Source organism: Scomber scombrus, chromosome 5 (genome assembly GCF_963691925.1).
Source record: "Scomber scombrus chromosome 5, fScoSco1.1, whole genome shotgun sequence".
In the NCBI taxonomy this organism is placed as follows: domain Eukaryota; kingdom Metazoa; phylum Chordata; class Actinopteri; order Scombriformes; family Scombridae; genus Scomber; species Scomber scombrus.
Genome location: NC_084974.1, coordinates 5,558,628 through 5,580,180, shown reverse-complemented (window position 1 = coordinate 5,580,180; position 21,553 = coordinate 5,558,628). Strand labels below are relative to the sequence as shown.

At 40.0% G+C, this 21,553-nt stretch overlaps 1 protein-coding gene across 1 annotated transcript in view; it reads right to left on the bottom strand.

Moving 5' to 3' along the window:
* Nucleotides 1–19,215, bottom strand: part of clcn2c (chloride channel 2c) — a 162,595-nt gene extending 143,380 nt beyond the window's left edge. The window contains exon 1 of the mRNA XM_062419239.1: nt 19,031–19,215. Coding sequence (XP_062275223.1) covers nt 19,031–19,081 — 51 coding nt within the window. The 5' untranslated portion in view covers nt 19,082–19,215. The remainder of the gene's footprint in view (nt 1–19,030) is intronic.
* Nucleotides 19,216–21,553: the final 2,338 nt, after the last annotated feature.

Here is a 21,553-nt window from a genome sequence, read left to right as displayed (position 1 = left end):
ATCCTCTGAGCCAAATCTGCTGTATCTTGGGGGGGCTTGACATCATACACAAACACACACACACACACACACACTTCATCCTTTGTGTGCTGGAGCCAGACAAGCTCAGAGATGGTTCCATGATAAGACTATGCAGTAACAGTAGCGCCAGGCGTCAGGAGACACATACTGTTGCCAGTGTCTGTCGCTGTACCCGCTGACTGCATGTTTTCACTTTTCGCTGATTCCGGACCTTCAGTACAAGTCAGATATGATTACTGTGTAACATCCACATTATACATCCTCCATTATACGGCCTCAGAGTACGCACTGAAAAAACTTAAAGAGGCGAGGTGTGTAGGATGGCGTTATTTGTGTGGTGAGATCACGTCAAGAATTTCCCAGGCGACACAGAGTCTGACTGATGTTTTGGAACAGTGCCACGCATTCGATGAATGGATATTTGGTGTTATCTTTGGCATTAAAAAAATAAGTGTATATTTGGGCTAGTGGGGGAAACCCTGAATATATTAGTGCAAATTATATAGATAGAAAAATTATCTCAAGGGTTTAATCTCAAGAGAAAACATCAACACATCTCCCACCAGCATTTAGCAGCATAGCAAATGTTTCCTCTTCTATATAACATCCACACACACAGGTTCCTGCCAGCTCATCAGAGCTCTTAGAAACTAAACAAATCCAACCAACTTTAACATTCTTCTAGCTGTTTTAGAGTTTAGCAAGAATATCAATCTGAAGAAAAGTGCTGCTGATGATGAGTTCTGGCACAAACTAGAAATATACAGTCTTTTCTTCATTCATTTGACAAGATGTTTTTCAGCTGTGCTTGCTGATAAGACTTCTGGTCAGACTGAAGGTGGGCTGTGAGTGGCTGGGAGTGATGCACTAATGATGCATTAATGATGATGTCCAACAGTCATGGCATTGTGTGCATGCCTGCAGAGTCTTGAGAAGACATCTTATCAGCCAAAATAAGTGACAACACCTTTGTGGGAGTTCACTGAGACCTAACAAGAGCTTAGTCAGAAAGAAAACTGTCTAGGACTTAAATTCAGGTACTACTGAAAGTGGAAACACTGAGTTTTATAATGACTCTGACAAACAAACTGTATTTAATGATTTGCTAAAAGGACCATTTGCCTATTCTAGTTAGGACCAGACCACACAAGACCATGAAACCTGCACACATGGGTAATGATTCATGTTATTAGTTACACCTGTGCCAGCTTGCATCCAAGAGTAGACATCTGATAATCTTACAAAAAAAGAGTTTAAAAACAAGGAGAGAGAGAGAGAGAGAGAGAGAGAGAGAGAGAGAGAGAGAGAGAGAGAGAGAGAGAGAGAGAGAGAGAGTGGTTGAAAGGAGAAAAAGAAAAAATGGGCGAGGAAATAGAAGAAAAAAAAAGAGAGAGCAAAGAAAGAGGAGACTGAAGGCCGGAAGGTGGATCAACACCACAACAAACCAGTCAACATCTGGTCACACACTGGCATTGAAACTGGGATCCAATGGAATTATGCAGTGTCCAAAATTAACCTTTTCACATGCCAATGGTTAGGGTTAGGGTTAGGCAGATGACAGATGATAAAAATCCACCAGCCAAGTATATTTTTTTTAACAGCCAAAATAATAAATGTGCCTTTCTGTGTCATATCCACATTAGTTTCAGTGCATTTCATTAGTATAATAAGACTAATTACGCTGAATTCTGTTGCTAGCAGCAGACTGGCAGCAAATGACAGTTTAGCAGAGAGCTACTTTGTCACATAAGCTGATGTCCAGAACAGTAAACAGTGCTACCAACCAAACTAGTGCCCTGGATGCCCTCGAGACGCTCTGTGGCTGGCGCTCCTTCGCCTCACACCGTCTGGAGCACTCGCTGCACTGTTTGGACACGTGTAAAAAACACATATGGTGTGTGTGTCTACACTGTACAGGCACAAACACAGAGTAGTTCCCTCTGAACCATCATGCCAGATATTTTATTACACGACTATTTTGGTGCAAGCATTTACCAGCCAGTGTGGCGGACGGCCTTCTGAGATTTACTCGGACTTGGCGCTTGGCGGATGTTCATTTCAGACCCTGAGCATATGTGTGTGTGTGTGTGTGTGTGTGTGTGTGTGTGTGTGTGTGTGTGTGTGTGTGTGTGTGTGTGTGTGTGTGTGTGTGTGTGTGTGTGTGTGTGTCCGCATGCCTTTTGGGTGCAATGCAGTTTGTCCTGCTGCCTTCCCGCGTTGTGTGTGTGTGTATGTGTGTGTGTGTGTGTATGTGGGAAGACTAATCGTATGTTGTGGTGAGAGTGCAGAGGGGCGTTCAAAGGCTTGCAGTCATCCTCCCAGTGGGGAAAGAATGCTGCGGAATCTGCTTGCGCACTCAGGGAAAACAGGAAAACAACAGTAGCGAGAGAAGCGAACGCTATAGAAGATGGGAGGAGGAGGAGGAGGAGTGGAGGATTACATCGGATATTTGAAAAAAAGTAAAGAAGTCTCTCCCCGCATGAAGAAACACAGTAAGTAGGTGCTGGAGCGAGTCTCAAACCACAAAAGCACACAAGTTAAGAGTTTCATTCCACTTTAGATGTGATGCAAAATTAAAAAGGAGCATCACAGTGTGCAGAATAGAGCTTTTATTTATATGCCAAAACAAAAACAGTATCCTCCTCACAAGTTCTAATAGTGCTGTTGTATCCACTGATGCACTTGAAACACACACACACACACACACAGTTGCCACATCTTGGCACCACCACACACCATCTCTTTGCATTCATGGAGGAGAGTTCACATAAACACTAAATGATAGCCTTAAATGTTTGTACAGACAGAGAGAGCTTGTTCAGTGAATAAAGACAGAAAAGTGTGTGTTTCTCTTCTGTTGATGTGTGTGTAAGAGAGAGAGAGTGAGAGTGTGGGGCGAGAGGGGATGGAGGAGGGGGGGGGGGGGGTCTTTTAATAGCTGAGCCGTTAAAGTGAGCGGGCCAAGTCTTGAACTTAATCTCTCCTTTTTTCTCCCCGCTGTCACGTCACATAACACAATCCATCCATTCAATATACACACACATGTATACTGTAAAGTCACACACACGCACACACACACACACACACACACATTTGCCAATACTCCAGCTGTCCTGAAAGCTCAGAGTTACATCTCAGGTCCCGTTCCTAGAATGACTACATGGGAGGGAAACTGAAGAGAACAGTGATAGGATGAGTCAGTACATACTTATAGCTGACACACACACACACACACAGGGAGGTGAGGAAAGGAGATACAAGTTTTATGAGGGATGACAAAGAAACGGCTTTCTTAATAAAAAAAAAGTGAGAGAGAACATAAGTGATCAAATTCACTGAAATATGATACTATCTTGATACAGATTAGCTCACCAAACCCACCAATGTAAGTGTTGGCGTGGTGGAAAATAAGTGAAAAATGAGTGTTGGGATGGATTAGGGTGAAGGTGGCAACTCTTTGCTGCAAAATGACTTGCTTTTCTTCTGTCTTTTTAAACAAAGCAGGACTGGAAGTGCTACAGCCTTCCAGAGGATGAACATTTATGGTCAGGAATTGCTGAAATTAATGTTTGGAGACAATTTACCCTCCGTTATCGGTGTATAGTTAGGGTTAGTTGGGCACTTTTACAGCCGAATGTCTGCGTGACGAGACTCAGTATGCTGCTTCAATCTTTGGATGAAGCTTAGAAAGAAGCGCACAAATGAATATTATATATCTTTGCCAAAGCTAAGCTAGCAACCTCTTACTATGTTTGAAAAAAAAAAAAAAAAAAAAAAAACTTGACACAATCTTACCATTTAGATATATCTTTGTGAAGAAGGTCTGTCACAATAACTACTTTAATTGGACGATATATTGTCTCAGAAATTATAGCGATAAACAGTATTATTGTCATTTGAACTATGTCTGGGCTGGGACAGAGTTATATACCTTTAATTCCAGTGAGGAATGGAGGACACTACTCGCTTAGCCAATGTGACATGAATAGCCTCTTAGCTGCTAATATGAAGTGTGGCATTATTGAGGTTAAAAAAAGATGAAATGAAGAAAAGAAAGATGAATTTAGAGGAATCTAAACTTTTGGTAAATACAATGTCAGATATGTATAAAATTAACCTCATATTTTTTGAGAAAATGTCAAAAAAGAGATCTTTAAGATTATTTTCCATGGAGGCCATGATCTAGGTAGAAAGTCCCAGATCTACCAAACAGCATCACAGCAGATCCCCTCACACACTGAGTTCAGGACACTGCACTTGGAATAACATTACAGTGTTCAACAGGGATGATGAAGTGTGTGAACAATGAGTAGATAATGTGGTACAAAAAAAGCTTGATAAAAAACAATGTTGATAAAACACCAGCATCACAAAATGTATATCTTTACCCTCAACCTGTCACACCTTAAACAGTATAATGTGATCATACCACTATCTCCTAGTACTGAGTGTTAGAAGCACAATCTGTGGCTTCAGATAACATACAGCAACATATATAGCTACTTCAGCTGTATTGCTCATCGGTATTTCCACATTAAGTCAAGCTTGTTTTGTTAAAAGGAGGTAGAACAGAACCATATCTGTTTTAAAGCAGACACAGCAACAACTTCGAGGCTCCAATTGCCACATCACTCATGCTACGCTAACATATTTTGTGGCTATCTGAGGCCACTTCTTCAGGTCGCCTCCGCATCATTCGGTGTCAGATGATAAAGTTGTGATGTCGTTTTCTTGATTAACAAAAAGATTTTAGAAAACACACACTTTATTCACTTTATACCACTCTCATGTCCGTACAGTTAATATGAAACTACAGCCGGCTAACTTAGCTTAGCACAAAGAGTGGAAACAGTTGCAAACTAGCCCAACTTTGACCAAAAGATAAAATAATCCACCTACCAGCACCTCTAAAGCTCACCAATTAACTTAACCTATATCTCGTTTTTATAACCAAAACAAATGTAAAAAAAAAAAACACATATTCCTGTTACTGGGGATCCTAATACCATTCCATTTAGCCGACAGACTTCTCATTGAACTCTCTGCAAGACAGCCAAACATATTTTCCTTGTGTGACATGTCATTTTTTTCGCCAACAATCTCTAAGAAAATGGGGGGAAAAACACAGCATACCACTAACTCTTGCAGAAACCAGTTCAGTGAGAGAAATAACTAAAAGTTGGACACAATGTATCATGGGGCTAAAACTAAGGAATGGAAGTACCATTGAGCAATACAGCTTTATATTCAGAATCAGCTCCTTTATACACGGATTTTAGTCTGTGGCAAAAGCTCACAGTAAAGTAGCTTGCTGCTGTGCCTTATCGCTCGATAGTACAATATGCATGTTTGAAATGAAGCTGAGAGTGAGTATTTTCTATTTCAACAATGGAGCAGTTTTGGGTATTGCCACTGGTCATGAACAAACCACTAATACTGTAAAGTCTAAATGTCTATATGTATAAATGTTTGGTCTTAACATAACAAAGAAATAATTAAAATCATCATCTTATCAGCTTCACACTTTGTCCCAAACAATCCAGAAGTAGATAAAAAAAATAGAGGACTGAACTGGTCCAGACTGGGTTGGATACACAAAGCAAAATTGTATCACCTGTTAACAGATTAGAGTGTGAGTGTGTGTTTGGGAGAATGTAGTCATCTGACAGGCAAAAAAGAGAGGGGTTACAAGTTCATAAAGAGGACACTCAAACACACACAGAGCTGGCAAACTGCAGATACACATGACTGCATTAGCGAAACCATAAAACTTCACATTTACATGCAAAAATCTAATGGAGGGAAAGAGATGGAAGTAGGGGGAGAGTGGTGGATGGAGTGTCTGTAATGAATTCTCTGTACTCCGATCGGTTGCTGCGGGCCAGGCTTCATTAGCAGAGGTTCAACACTCTCCGTCACAGCACGAGTCATTACAGAGGAGCTCAGTCAGGGTAGAAACAAACGGGCGTATCTCATACCTGCCCGTGTTCGCTCGCTCGAGAGCCACGCGTAAGAGAGAGGCTAAATGCACATTAGTGAAAATGTGTGTGGCGCAACATACAAGGACAAGTGTGTCCTGGCTTGTTTAGCGCTGTAATGTCTGCTGTTAACCGATGTTTGGTGCATCGAAGCGTCTTCCATCTCGCCTTCCAATCTATCAGCACAGCCGAGCGCTTTGCCTCAGCTGCCAAACGCAGCCAAGATCGACTCTATCAGTGGCTAAACTGTGCCAAGCGTCTGTTTAATTATACTCCATCAGCTGTACACTAACAGCAATTAGAAGGCGAGGGAGGGGGGCCACTGTAAGTCTGGGTTGATGAGCTGAGGACAAAGCCAGATATGAGTCTCGTTAAAAGGGCAAAGACACAGGTGTGAAGGAACGCTGTGATGTTTGAAACCCCTTTTTACAATTTCCATAATGAGACTTTCTTGGCACTCTTGTTAATACTTTATTTTGAAGTCCACTCTGGTGTAGGACTATTCCAGGCACATTAGAGGCTCATTACAAACACACCTGGGGATAGATTTGTCTCACTTAGGGCTAGTGATGTAGTACAGCTGTTTGGTTGGATCCAAGCTGAGCAATGTCGCCAATAACCCCCTTAAAAAGAGTACTCTCTTGATTTGGAGGGGTTCCTATAATGTTGTCAAACTCACATTGAACAGTTTTTTTAAAAGATCAAAATCGATGCAGCAGAACCAGAGATATCTCTTTTACTCCATACTTGACTCTTTCTCGTCTAAAACACAATGTCTACAACTTAACCACCAACAGTTTGATGGGAGATGAACCAGATGGTTTGTTACACACAACCCAAGAAGTCATCCATGTGAACAGTTTGGAAAAGGGTAGGCACTTTCTAAAAACACTTGGCAAGTGATTGGTTGAACCATCGGTCTATCACCGTCTTACCTTGCAAGGCAGCTGGATTCGCAACGCTGACTAGTCTGAACAAACGGTGGTTGTTGATCTGACTTGATTGAATAAATAAGACTGATGGAGTTGTAATACCGACACGCGCACTGATATCGATACACAATGTACCCTTTGGCATCTATTCGAAAGGCACTGGGCTTTGAACTTACGAATGTAAACCAATCTGCATCATTATTAGATGCCATGAGACCAAAGACATCTAATTTAAGGTAATCCCCTTCTTAGAAGGAGGAGGGTTGAGTTGGAGACCAGGAGACCATTGTTTGCCTCCTGCCTCCAAATGCTAGTGTCAAGTTTCCGACCGTGACCCAGGACAGTTTTTTATTGTCGTGTTTACTGTTGCCATGACAACATTTCAAGTGTTTGTTTGTTTTTTATTTTAACCCAACCCAAGATCTTTCCCTAACCCTAATCAAGTGTTTCTTGTGCCTAAACCTAACCAGACCAATGGGTCCTCTCTGATTGTATTTGGTGGAATTCATGATCTCTCCCCATGACTATTTTCATGCTAAGAATTAGCTGTTCACATCTACCCATCACCCAAAAGACCGCTGTCTTAATATCGGTTGAAAGCACTCTGAATCAGTGTTTATCATATGATTCTATATTTTGGAAGCTCTGTACACACACTGCAGTGTCATCAGCATAGCTTGGAATTTACCCTTTTCTTCAACATGACAACATTTAAGTGCAGCTGTGGGAGGAACAAAAAATAAATACATATTGTCCCACAGAGTCATAATGTTGACCTCCTGACACTCCTGTTTAAACAGAGCGCCGCTGGTGAATAATCAACGTCGACATTCAACAGTGGAAAATGTGCAGTATGGATGCATAAACACTGAGGCAGCCAGCCGCAATGTGGAAGATCAGTACTGAGCAGATAAGGAGCAAACCACACCAGAGATCATCCTGTCAAACCACAACATGATGATATTACAGACAGTCGTTCCGATAGCTGGGTGATGAACCGCTGTCAAGAGGAAGGGATCAGTGTTACACCATATCCCCTTACTGCTGTGACAAACATCTGCATGACCAATGCTCAGTCAGTTTATTCCTGCATCCACCCACAACAGACACCAAATACGTCACCCTCCACTCAAAAATGGGTTTAGAATTTTGACCTTCACTGTGGGAGCTTGTTTTCACATTGAGGAAGTTTCTCTGACCTCACCCTCAACCTTAGTTTGAGATGGGAGCATGACTTGTGACATCACAGCTAGCTTGGAAGCCAATCACAGTCCAGTATTGAACTTAAACAAGTGTGATGTTGAAACTTTACAGTGAAAAAGTGAAGTTAAATTATTTTCTAAATGAACAATACTTTAAATTAAACACACTTAAAACCTTTTATTGAAAGGTGTCTTAAAGCAAGGTTATACTGTGCCAGTATGGTACTATATTTGAAGTGAAATGCTCGGCAAATCTGCTCCATTGTGTCTTTTTTGCCTGAATAAGGCACAACAAATGATTAAGTTTAATACTTTAATCTGACAGTTATCTTCATATTAGATTATTTCATTAGATTAGTCCGTAAAAAAGATAATGCCAAACCCAAGAGGGTCAATATTTCTGAGTTCCTAGCTATTAATTGATTAGTCAATATAGCTCATTTGACAGACTAAGTTCTCCTTTCAACATGTAAATGAAACGGCTACACAAAGCACAAGAGATGATATGAAGGAGTATTTTTATTGTTTAGCTTCGCTGTCAGTTTCCCTCTTCCTCTTTAGTTCACTATCATTGATTACTGGCCTTTCTGCATATTAAAAGAGAGACACACTCACAGCCTTGTAAACAATTAGGCAGACACTGGCAGCTATTTCCAGGACACATCATTCAGACAAGGTGAAGGACATGTATAAAAAAAATAAATAAATAAATAAAAAAAAAAGAAGACCGCTACACAATAAAAACTAAACAGCTGACGTAAACGTGGCTGATAGTTCAGACATTCTGGATCATGAGTCTGGATCTTTTTTTTTTTCGTGACACACAGTTGATACATCAACAAGATCAACCTCTAATCAAAAGTGTGTTTGAGATAAAAGCAGCTCGAGATATGAAAAAAATCTCAAACACGCGCGGCTGATAGTGAACTGAACATCCACTGATGTGTAAACGTTGAATTTGCACCTTTATCACGGTGTGCAGCCGCCTCAAGGTGACTTGGCTGCATTTGTCCAGACTGTCCACCTGTTTGAAGCAGACATACTTCTACTTCTACAGAGAGAATGACTGTGAGATCACACTGAAAGCAAAGCAAGAGAAAAACAGAATCCTAGTCATTTATTTCAAATGATAGCTGGGGGATGAGACTGAGGAAAGTGAGAGAGAGACATCAGCGACTCTGTGACATTGTGATTAGAAAAAGTCGCTGAGAAAGGCAGACACATTCAACTTGTAATACCTCCTTTTGACTTGCTTCCTATTTATAAAATCTGTTCTTACCCATCAAAAAAAACAACTAAAGAAAAGCTTATTGCAGCCTGGGCCTGTTTGTGGGCTGAAAATATGAGAAGGGTGAAATAACAAAAGCAAAGTGCAGCCCACCAAGTAGCTCATATAAATGGAAATGCTGTTGCATCTTAGACCTTTTTCTGCTTTTCAAGGAAATATGTAGATGGGAAAATACAGAGAGAGTCAAAGCTCAAGTGTTGATGCATGTGGGAACAGTAAACACGTGTTTCCTGGACTTATACTGTCAAATAAACACGCTGATCTTAGTGGAGGAGACAAGCTTGTGAAAAATAAGACTGTACTGTGACAGTTTTATTAATATTACTAAGATCATAACAGTCAGCAGCTGTCCACACATACTGTTTGGTTAAGGGTTCATTTAAAAGGATGGACTAGTGTGTTTTAGTATTCTGCAAGCCAACCTATTTTAATAATTAGATTTATTTTCTAAAGCATACTATTTGTAGATACTCATAATCACTGTAATTATTCAGGTAATAAGGCCAGCTAAAACATTTCTGCTGCTCTGGCACATCTAAGTGAGCTGTGTAGGAGTCAGGATGTTTTTGAATTTGTTTTGTTAAAAATATCAAAAAAATCCTTTTTCGGAAACTATTTTATGGCGGAGCTTCATGTTGTTGTGTGGGTGTCTTCAGATTGACACTGACAGTTGGGAATTTGACAGAAGGACTGATGTGATGCGTTCATGTTTGAACTGATAGTCAGTAAAGAGAGGGAAGAAGGGGTATTTGCTGTTGCGCATGTTATTTTTTAGCTAAATCTGTTATTTTTTTAAGTATATTTATTACAGTAAAACTATTGATATCACACTAGCAGATATGTATTATTCAGACATCAGTAGATACAGAATTAATGGTGCATTATTGCTGACTAACTTAAATATCTTCTAAGGTGATTCCTTCCTCTTTTGATGCTCTTTTTAAGGTTGTTGTTGTCGAACCTCTTAATTTCTCTCTGTGTACGATGTGTGTATGGATGCATAAATGTGTGTGAGGGATACACAGTGGGGGTTTTTTGATCATTGAGTGCTGGTAACCAACAGCGTACATCCCCAGTGAATGTGTGCATTACTGTATTGTATATTTCATTACTGCTATATATTTTATTTACTTTTAGTTATTATGAATCTATGCAGACTTCCTTTTGTGCTCCCTGTCTGTATGCCACTTTCCTGGTTGTAATCTGGTAAAAAAAATTTAAATAAAAAAAAAAATAGATACAGAATCAGATATACAGAAAAACCGCCAAACTGCAAACAAGTTGTGAAAAAAAATCTGTTTTAAAAATGTAAGTTTTCCATAACCAAAAAAAACAAAAAAATCTGATATTTTCTTTGTGAGCATTGCATTTTTGCAGAAATAAAACAAAATGAAAAACAAAGCAGTTCCTCTTACTAAAAATGGGAAATGAGACCAACACATCTGAGTCATTCAGGGCCAGATTTAATGAGAAAACAGCACTGCACTAATGTGAGAAGGTTTTCAAAGAGTTTGGACACTTCAGATTCACACTGTGCATGAAGGACTTCTATCAGATCACTGGACTCGGAAAAGAGAAAGTCATTTTGATTGTGTTTCAACTGCTGAAGATAAACTGCTGATGTATCTGATATATATGTAATTATTAATACAATAAGCGGTAATACCCTTATTTATGGGAAACTAAAAGAATTCTGATGAACAAACCAAAACTTCCCGTCAAACATTCATTTGTGTTACACTAATAATATATAGTGTTTATTAATTAAAGCCAGTTCTGTTTTGTTATAATCAAGCCTTTATTTGATTCTTTCATGTTTCTTTCCCTCACTGCAACTTTCCTTGTGGCTCTTGTTAATCTCCTCTTCACCATGTTACATAATCAACCTTTGTTAACATGTCTCCTCCTATTATCTGTGCAACCCCATCTCCCTTGAATGTATAAGCAATGAGGTGAGAGGTGCGCTGGTGCATCTGATACAGCGTATGTGTTTGATGCAGAATGTGTCACATCTACATGAAAAAAAAAATATATATATATAGAGGCTCAAAAGATGTAGTAAACTTGCTGTAGTGACAAAAAACCTTCTTTTGACACTTCAGGATGTAAAGTTTCTGACTTGTGTAGTTACGGTGTTGTCCAAAGGCTGATGTGAATTAATGTTATCTAAATGTCATTTCTATATATATATTATATAATATCCAAAAGTGCCAGAAACAAACCAGTTTTAACCAATAAGATGTCCCAGTTTTACAGCCTTATAATGAATTTTGAGCCATCACGATGTAGCTGCCTGATCTTCCCCTACTCATCTCCTAATCTTATCAACCATCATAAAAGGCAATAAAAATCACTCGCTATCACTACTGAGATCATTATAAAGCCTAGCCAAAACCCGGACAATTGACATACTGCACTTTTTATACAATTAACTTTACAATCTGTGCAGTAACAATATCACACTCAGGTATATCATCATTCTAACAACACCAATATTCCAAAAGTAGTACATACGGTTACTACTTTCTATTTCCAATGGTTGTTATTGCTTGTTCACTTACTTATTATGTATCTGCTCTTTCTATTTCTGCTATCCGCTTCACTGCTGCAACGTTGTAAATTTCCCCATGGTGGGACCAATAAAGGAACATCTTATCTTATTCAGTGCATCCGGAAAGTATTCACACCCCTTCACTTCCCACACTTTGTTATTTTACAGCCTTATTCCAAAATGGATTAAATTCCTTTTTTTTCTCATCAATCTACATGCAATACCCCATAATGAAAAAGCGAAACAAATTTTTTAGAAATTCTTGCAAATTTATTAAAAATAAAAAACTGAAATATCGGCCAATGTGAGCGATGAAAGAGAGAGACTACTATGTGTCTAGAATGAGCTTTGTAAGTATTGTCATGCACTTTAAAGTTATCTATTTGGTCTGGTCGCCGCCGAGTGCTATCACCGAACCAGCATCTTCTTGCTTTAGATCCCTATTTTCCATCTATTCTTTAATCTGCAGCTGTTAAAGACAGGAGAAATAAGCGTGTGCCACTAATCAAGAGACGCCACAGCACTCGAAGCTGGTTCGTCTGTTTATCTATTGACCCATTCAGCTGATTCTCTTGTCCCTTGTTTCGGTGATTAATCATCAACGCGGGCCAGCCGGTGTGATCAATGCACTTCAGAACAAACATACACATTCCACCTTTTCGGTTATACCTGTGGACACTGTCTCGTGGAGTGTTTGTTCGATTCACACAGTCATTACTAAAAGCCTACGCTCGTCATTGAGAGGCTTTTGTGCAAATGTTTGTGTTCGAGATCCCTCCGTGCCACGAGCCCGTCGGACGAGGAATATCCATCAACGGCTGAAAGTAAATAGAGGTGGATAGGTCATTTTGGCAAAGAATAAAAACGGAGAAAAGGAAAACAACCAAAAAAAAAGGCTAAAGGCTCTTTTGATGCTTATCTGCAGCCAGAACCAGCCTATTCACAACTTAGCTCTGAACAAATGTTATGCAAGCGGTCCTTTCTCCACACCATAAAAGCAGGGGTCAAGGAGTAGTTGACCTTTCTTGCAAAAAAAAAAGACCTAAAACCACAAGGTGCAATGAAGTAGTCAAGGACAAGTAAAGGGAAATTTCCACTATGACTGCGAAAGGGACATCAAATGGCGGTGGTGGCTGTATAAAGCCTAATTACCACAGCGAGGCGGATAACACAGGGTTACAAATTAGCCTGGGCCACAACACACACACACACACACACACACACACACACACACACACACACACACACGAATGATCAAGTTTCCATACTTCTCTAGCAAACAGTTTCACATCTCTTTAGTCATTATTATAATATTAATATATTCCCATGTTCTTCTTTCAGAAAATATGCCTCCTTTTTCATGAAATAGTCAGTACCAACCGCTGACTGTCACGTAAAAAGCGGATTACGTCACAGTCAAGCGGCATGACTGTAAATCACAGGTCGTTTAAATGTTTATATGGCTTCCATGTGTCCAAACAGGATTATTATAAAGACATCGGTGATTATCCTTTGACTGGAGTATTTGCTGGTGAGCTTATCTTTCGCTTTATGGCTCTTATCTGAGCTGCTGAACATCCAACACACACACACGTATACACACATGCAGCGAGCGAGAGAACGAGCCACACTGACACCGCCACGACCTTTTGGGGTGTCTGGTCATAAACCTGTAGACAGACCATGTCACCCCCCCCCCACACACACACACACACAATTACCCCACACATTCTTACAGCCAGGTAATAACAATAACAGACAAGAGCGAAGTAGGGACAATCTGACTGTCCACCGTGAATGGGATGGAGAGGAAGATCATAAAACGCAACCAATCAGGACTCTCAGGAATGAAGGTGGGGGGGGGGGGGTAATGATACAAACAGGACGGAGCCAATATAACAGAACGATACCCCCGGGGCTCTCTCTCACACACACACACACACACACACACATAAACAAACACAGTGTACATCCACAACCACTTAGGAAAATGTCATATAATCAGAGCAGATTAGCCTGGTCTGATGATGGAGGGCTGTGATTCCACAGGCATGTATGGGAAAACTGTTTTGAGGAAAATGGACCATCCTGAGGGGAATGTGTTATTGTCTATATTGCCCACCTGCTGCCCATATTACCACAATGAAATAAAAGGGGGTGTCACTGTGTGTATTCCTTTCAAACCTTTTGGTACAGGATATTTTGTTTCACAGGACACTTTTGACAGTGTGTAATTTGTGCAGAACATATTGGTGTCTGGTTTTCTCACATTCTGTTATGACATGGGATAATGTGAAGATGGACAAAGTTCCAAAATGCTCCCTGCAAGTCAAAACTCAGGCATTCAACCTGCTCTGAACGCTTCATTTGCAACGTTTCTTTTCTTTTTAATGTCTTGCTGATGTACGATGCACGTGCCCACACATGGCTGTTGTTGCTATGGTAGTTGCTAAGGATTTTCCATGTGTTTGCGTTGTCTGCTATCACTTTCAGATGAGTTTCAGGCTGGAACATGTATGGATGCAATCGACAACTTGCCATTTGAAATAAAGAATACTGAACTGAGGGGCTGCTAAAAGGAAGAATGAAGAATAAGAATGAGAAGCCAGAGTTTTAATGAGCCATTCCAGTGATTTAAAGGTGCCCTCTGAATTTTTCCTAAATATACAAAAGTTCTGAGTATTACTCTCTAAACTAATATTATGTATACTTGAGGTATTACAATGTGTCAAATCAATTTCTATCCTAGTAAAAAACATGCAATTCTGATATTTCTTATACATTTATATTGTTTACTAGCTAGCACTCTTCTTCTTTTTCCCTGCATTTCTTCAACTATTACAGCCACCTGTAGATCAGCAAAATAGAGAAAAAATGTGCAGGTGTATGAACATCCTTGTGTATTTCCATACTGAGCCCCAGTGGCTCCACAACACTCCTACGGGACAAAATGTCCACAAGGACTTGGACTTGAACTTCCACGTGTTTGGGGGACTCACAAGGGTCATACATAAAACAGAATGGTCTTTTAAGAGTGGAAAGTTTCAGTTCCTGGTACGGGTTGAGCTACCAAAAAAACCCTGGATCTTACAATTCCCACAATGCAACTTGATTGGATAAGACAAGCATAACTGATGACATCATTAGGGTTAGTGTTTCAGACTTTGGAATTGCTAAAGAAGACATTATAACGCTGTTTTCAGTCTGAGCAGTATTCTCCATGATGAGTAAACTGATCTTGATGTGGAAAATCAGTGAAGAGCCCCTTTAAGAAACTCACATTTCATTAAGATCCCCTGTTTTGCGTCATTATGATCATCCAGTTGATTATGACAACACTGGAAAAGAAATAACAAGTGCACTGATTTTCAATGTGAACACCTGACTGTGATTTATCCTGTCCAAATGTTCACAAAATATGGGGTACGGTAAATATGGAAGTCTTTCCCCCCTATAAAGAGAAATTTAAATAAGGCGTTTGAGACTGGGACAAAGCAACAACCAACACCATGAGAGAGTGTGTTGGTGCAGAACGCTCTTGATGGTGTTTCTATGTTAAACAACACTTTCACAAAGTGTACAGAGTTGTGCAATCTAATGAGAACAATACTGACCTATTGCTATTTATTGCAGAGGAGAACTCTTGCCAGGGTCCATAAAATGTCATAAATATTAGCCTCACATTTTGTGATTGGATCGCATTTAACGCTATTGTACAAACACCTAATAAAACCGTACCTTTGATCGAAAAGGCAGCCAATTTTTATTTAATGGCATAATGATACTAAGATACAAAAACAACACACACACACACACACACACACACACACACACACACACGTGGCTGTATAACATATTTCTGCCAAAACTAAAAATGTCTGCTTGTCAGACATAAAAAAAACACATCAATACAACTTTTGAGTTTTTTTTTTTAACATGTTCCTAGTAGCTAATTGACTAATAATCTGCTGTGATTTGTAGCAGTTTTGTGTTAGGGTCTGAATGCTCCTTTTAACTCGTGCCAAGCCTTTCTGCTAGAACACACATAGGTTGCCACCGACATCGGCTCTTGAAGGCCAATACAAATACATTTCCATGGTAGCTGCATTTCGCTGACACTGCAAAATCTTGAAATGTTTCAACGCGAAAAGAAAAAAAATCAAAAATTATTTCACCTTTTAAGTGTAGTTTGTCACATTTTTTAAGTGTATATTGCAGGATTTTGCGTAAGCATTGAGTATCCTACCCGAGTGAGTACACACCTGACTGCAGGTTCTAGCAGAAACAAAACTAACACCAGCTTCAGTACGAACAATATGTTCAGGCTGGTTTCATACTGCGAGTGCTCCTTACTCGTGGCCCTGCCAACATTTCTGTACCCAGCCTTTCAGCCTCTCTCACATCCAAACTACACTGGCCTCTTTGAGCATCCACTGCCCACAACAAACCCACACAACCACCGTGACTGCCAATATCGCACAAAGACACCATGTTACAACAACCCACGGTGAAGAGATGGGGGGCAGAGAGAGGACTCGTTTATGTTAAACGAGGTTATTCTAGCGGCTTGGTTATTTTTATTTGATTCCATATGGATGCTTTCACAATGTTCATCTGACAAATGACCCAAAAACACAGCGGGGCAGGGTGAGCTGAGATTAAGCAGAGAAGATGGTGGGTGGTGTTTTTTTGGTTTTGTTTTTTTTTTTTGTTGCAGAGAAAGCTGCTTGTGCACGTTCCTTTCAGAGAGCCGGAGGACCGAGCACGAGATCCCGCCAGGGTGACGGAGCGTCCAGCGCTGAATCAGCGGGTCACACGTTGTGTAATCTCTCACACAAACACACACTCGCACAGATTAACAGCGCAGGAGGAGGAGGGTTGGGGAAGGAGTGTGTGTGTGTGTGTGTGTGTGTGTGTGGAGGAAAAAAAGGGGGGGGTGCTTTACAAAGAAACTTTTTTCAAGAAAAAAGGAAACAGAGGCCCAAAGAAGTGTTACAGTTGTGGCTCTTCTTAATTTAAAGCCTCGCTGCCACTGAATGGGTCCGCTCGGCCTATAAAACTAGTCTCTTCAAATAGCAGGATTCTTTAGGCCTGACAGAGGTTTTGTCAGGAAAAAAGCTCAACGAGACATTTACACACACACGCAGAGAGTAAATGGACTCTCGGTGCAAAAACACCACCCTCAGTCATTCAGAGAGCCCAACATCTCAAAGTGGGGTCTGTAGGAAACCTCAGGGAGTCAACAAAACGATGAAGAGTTTCATTTAACTGAATCAAAATTTACCATCAGAGAGTGAATAACAATGACTATTGTAATCATTTTTTTCCACTGCAAGACTTTTATCTCCTAACTCATATCATGTATTGCCAATTATTCATTTACAACCTTTTTACAGAGATCCCAAGGACAGAACTGTCAGGTGAGTGTCCATGAGTCCTGATCCTTATCTGTTTGAAGACCTGTGACATGAAAATGTGTGATAGCCCCCTTCTGGACAAAACCCCTCTAACACCAAACCACTCACTCAACTGATTCACTGTGAAAGCCAGGACATCTATGAGTCCCTGCTTGCTATGTTATATAAGCTAAAAAAGGAACCAACCTTAGTGAATGGTTATGGGGCCTACAGTAACTAAAGTAAACTCAGTCACTGTTCACACATGCATTAAAACGCTGGCATATCATTGGACACCTGCACAACTGTCAGTCACAGCTCATCTTACATCACATTTTGCACAGATATACACACACACACACTACAGCTTCTCTCAGCAACCAAGCTGGTGAACAACAATGATCTACTGTTAGATGGTAGTGGCTGATATCATTGCAGCCCACACATGGTGAGATCCTGGCACATACAGTGACCCCACTACTACTGTAGTGTTTGTGTGAAGAGAGCAGCCTGCTCTTACATGTTGTAGTTATTTTATTTATAAGAGCAGACAAGCAAAGCATTTGCCAAATCTTGTTTCCAGGCAGATCATGAAGCATATATCCATTCAAAAAAAATGGTAAATACAAATGAAAGAAGTGATACAACAGACTGGTTAGTCCAGAATATGAATCACTTTACTGATATGCAGCCTTTAAAGCCACATCACTTATGCCATAAAACAATATTGTAATGTCCAAAATCTAAGACGATATCTAATTTCATATTATGATATCAATATAATATGGATATATTGCCCAGCCAAACTTCAGCTGATAAACAAAACAGAGAGCAGCACTTAGTGTTTCATAAAATTCCAACTCTCAGTATCCAAGATTGTGGTTATAAAAGGTGAACCAGCGCAAAAAGTTCCTACATGATACATAAATAACTTGCTTTAAGAACTGATTTGTATGCAGAAATTTTAGTTGCATTTTTAAACTTCATAAGAAGTCTGAAGTCATGTTTTAAAATGTGTCTTTGACAGTATACAAAGCTTCCTTCAAGCAACAGGTTTATTTTTACAGTTGAGTTTGGATCAAATCTTAACAACATAAAACCACATGTGCAGGAAATCCAGATGTTTTGGCTTTACTACCTATACATTATAGAGCTAGCAACATCTCAGGCTGTGTACAAAGTCCACATGTGCTGTCAGACTACTCATGTCACCTCACATGCATACAAAAAGGCAATTAGCTGCTTCAGATACCACAAACCTCGGACACTTTCACAAGAGGTCGAACTCCGTTTAAAATATGACTATTTATAGTTTAGCATTTATTACCAGCAAGTACACACACTCCAGTAGAAACATTCAGAATCACAGACACACGCTGTTCAATTCGGCATACACACATTGCACCAAAGTGCATTTATTTCAATGAAATGACAACTTTTCACTACTATTAGTTCACACCGCTGGCTATCGCGTAGCTACTTCCAGCTGTGTACGCTTCGTCAGCAGCACAGCCAGGCGTTAAATTCAAAGATTTGTGAATGGAGTCTGGTTTGTGCTTTCACACACACACACACACAAACACTCACACACACACGGGACTGTATGTACTGTGTGACCAAGTGAGCAAAGTTCAGCGTGGCAACAAACAGGTCAAAACTTACCAGAGTTTGTTCATACTGCAGCGCCCGCTGGTCGGACCCGTCCCCTGCCATGGCTCTGGCTGTCTGGAACGATACCCGACCGGCAACTTGATGAAATGTTTGAGCTCAGAAGTGAGAGGAAACCGAAGGCGATATCTCTCTGTGAGCGCAGTGATTAACGCATTGGGCTGACTTTAGTTTGTGTGTAGGAGTTCACAAAGGGAACTCCAACTAGAGAATATGTCCCGGTTACAGTAAGTTCCTTCATTTTATAGCTTCTCAAGTCCCCAGCTACATACACTCTGTGAGGCGGGACTTATCGACCCTCCCATCTGGAACTACTGTCAATCAAACCTGGATAAATGAACCTCATTGGACTGATTAAGACTTCTCCAAAAATCCATTTCCTTATAATTTGCTATTGTATAAATGTTTTGACACTTTAGACAGGTGGATAAAAGGTGAACATGAAGCAAAAGTAACTATTTATAGACAATTCAGGTGACTCACCTGAGCTCAGGTGGACTGTTCCTTCACCACATCACAGTATATGTTAATGATTAACTACTTAATTATGGCAAATGGTTGTAGGCTATTTGCCTGGACAATTGTCTTGGCAATATTGTTTTCAACCATTAAAAAATTCCACATACAAACCCTGAATTTATTATAGGTTAAATGATATAAATGATTTACAAAGGAAACTCACTGTGGACGGCCCATACTATACCTTTCTACTGCACCCTAAATATGTTCATTAAAAGACAATAAGATGGAAATATAGATACAGAAATGCATACATAGCAGAGCTGGACTGTTAAATAGTTAGATTAGTTTAATAACAGTCTCTGTTTTGCACAGTTGTTTATTGAAAGTTTATTTTTCAGTTGTAAAATGTCCTGTTAGAATTCTTTTTATCCTTTTACAGCATAAACATGATTTAAAATTAGCCAATATATCATTATCTGATTTTTTCAACAACTTTAATTTACTTAAGTTGTTACTGTGAATGTGTTTTTTGTGTAAAAAATATATAATATAATAAATATTGATATCAGACAGGGAAAAAAAGTTCCAAAACTTGGGGTGAACATATGTGACAGTGCTCCCTGCAAGTCCAACGCCATAGCTCCAGCCTGCTCTGAATCATGGATGTATTATAACAACTAGATACTGGATTCAAACATGGTGCATATTCATTTGAATGGAAATTGTTTGCAAGTTTCTACCTTCCGACTTTGTTTCCATATAATGCAGCCCACTGAATATGCACAGCAGTGTTTCTCCTGATGGCCCCAACCACAAGTTTTCACCTTGGCCCATAGACTTTACTTTGAGATAATGTCACAGATTTTCAAATCTCTTCTAAACTATAAAGTTACTAGTATGAAATCTTCATGGATTAAAAATTCATAACACAAAGAGTAATAATTTACCTATTTTGGAGTTTGAGATGTCTTGACGTGTGGGACGTGTTTGGTCCCAGTGGCCAACAGTCTCAAACTTGGGTTTTAAGATGGACAGTGATTTTAAATTAGATCGGCAAATTAGTGCTGTGGTGAAGTCCAGCTTTTTTCATATCAGACAGCTGGCAAAGGTGAAGTCTTTCCTCACATAACAGCACTTTGAAACAGTAATCCATGCCTTCATCACATCTCGGCTGGATTACTGTAATGCACTTTATTTTGGAGTCAGTCAGTCCTCCATCGCACGTCTCCAGTTGGTGCAAAACGCAGCCCCTCGCCTCTTAACTGGAGTACGTAAGAGAGAGCATATAACTCCCATCCTGGCCTCCCTCCACTGGCCGCCTGTGCATTTTAGAGTCCATTTTAAGATTCTTTTATTTGTTTTTAAATCTTTAAATGGTCTGGCCCCGCTTTACCTCTCTGAGCTCCTTCACCCCCAAGCTCCTGCTCGGTGCCTCAGGTCAGCTGATCTGCTGCTCCTAGAGGTACCGAGGTCAAAGCAGAAGCTCAGAGATGATAGAGCCTTTTCTGATGCTGATCCTAAATTGTGGAACGAGCTTCCTTTAAATATTAGACTAGCCTCCTCACTGTCCATTTTTAAAACTCGTCTTAAAACCCATTTTTATTCCTTGGCTTTCAACCCTGCATGAGACTCTGATTCTGATTCAGTGCGCAGGTACTCCTTGTATCTGGTTCATGTTGTCCACTTGTATATTTCGGATGACATGCGGGCCCGAACATGTTGAAAAATGTATTTGAGTGGTTTCAGTTTCGATTAACGAATGAAAAAAAGGAGGTGAAATTCTACTACTACTGTTTGTTTAGGTAGCCTCAGGAACGTCATGGGGGGGACCTTAAAGAGACAGGAGGCTGTTCCAGACTAAGACTGAACTGGAGGGATCCATATATGGCCAATATAAGATACACAAGGATTGTTATAACTATAATCAGGCAAATAAATTCAAGTAGAGCCCCAGATTATAAATATCAACCTGGATGTGCATGATACATCCTCTTTAAGACCCCTGGTGGTCCCCACATCTAACGTTAGGAGCTGGTGAGGTAAATTACAAGGCAC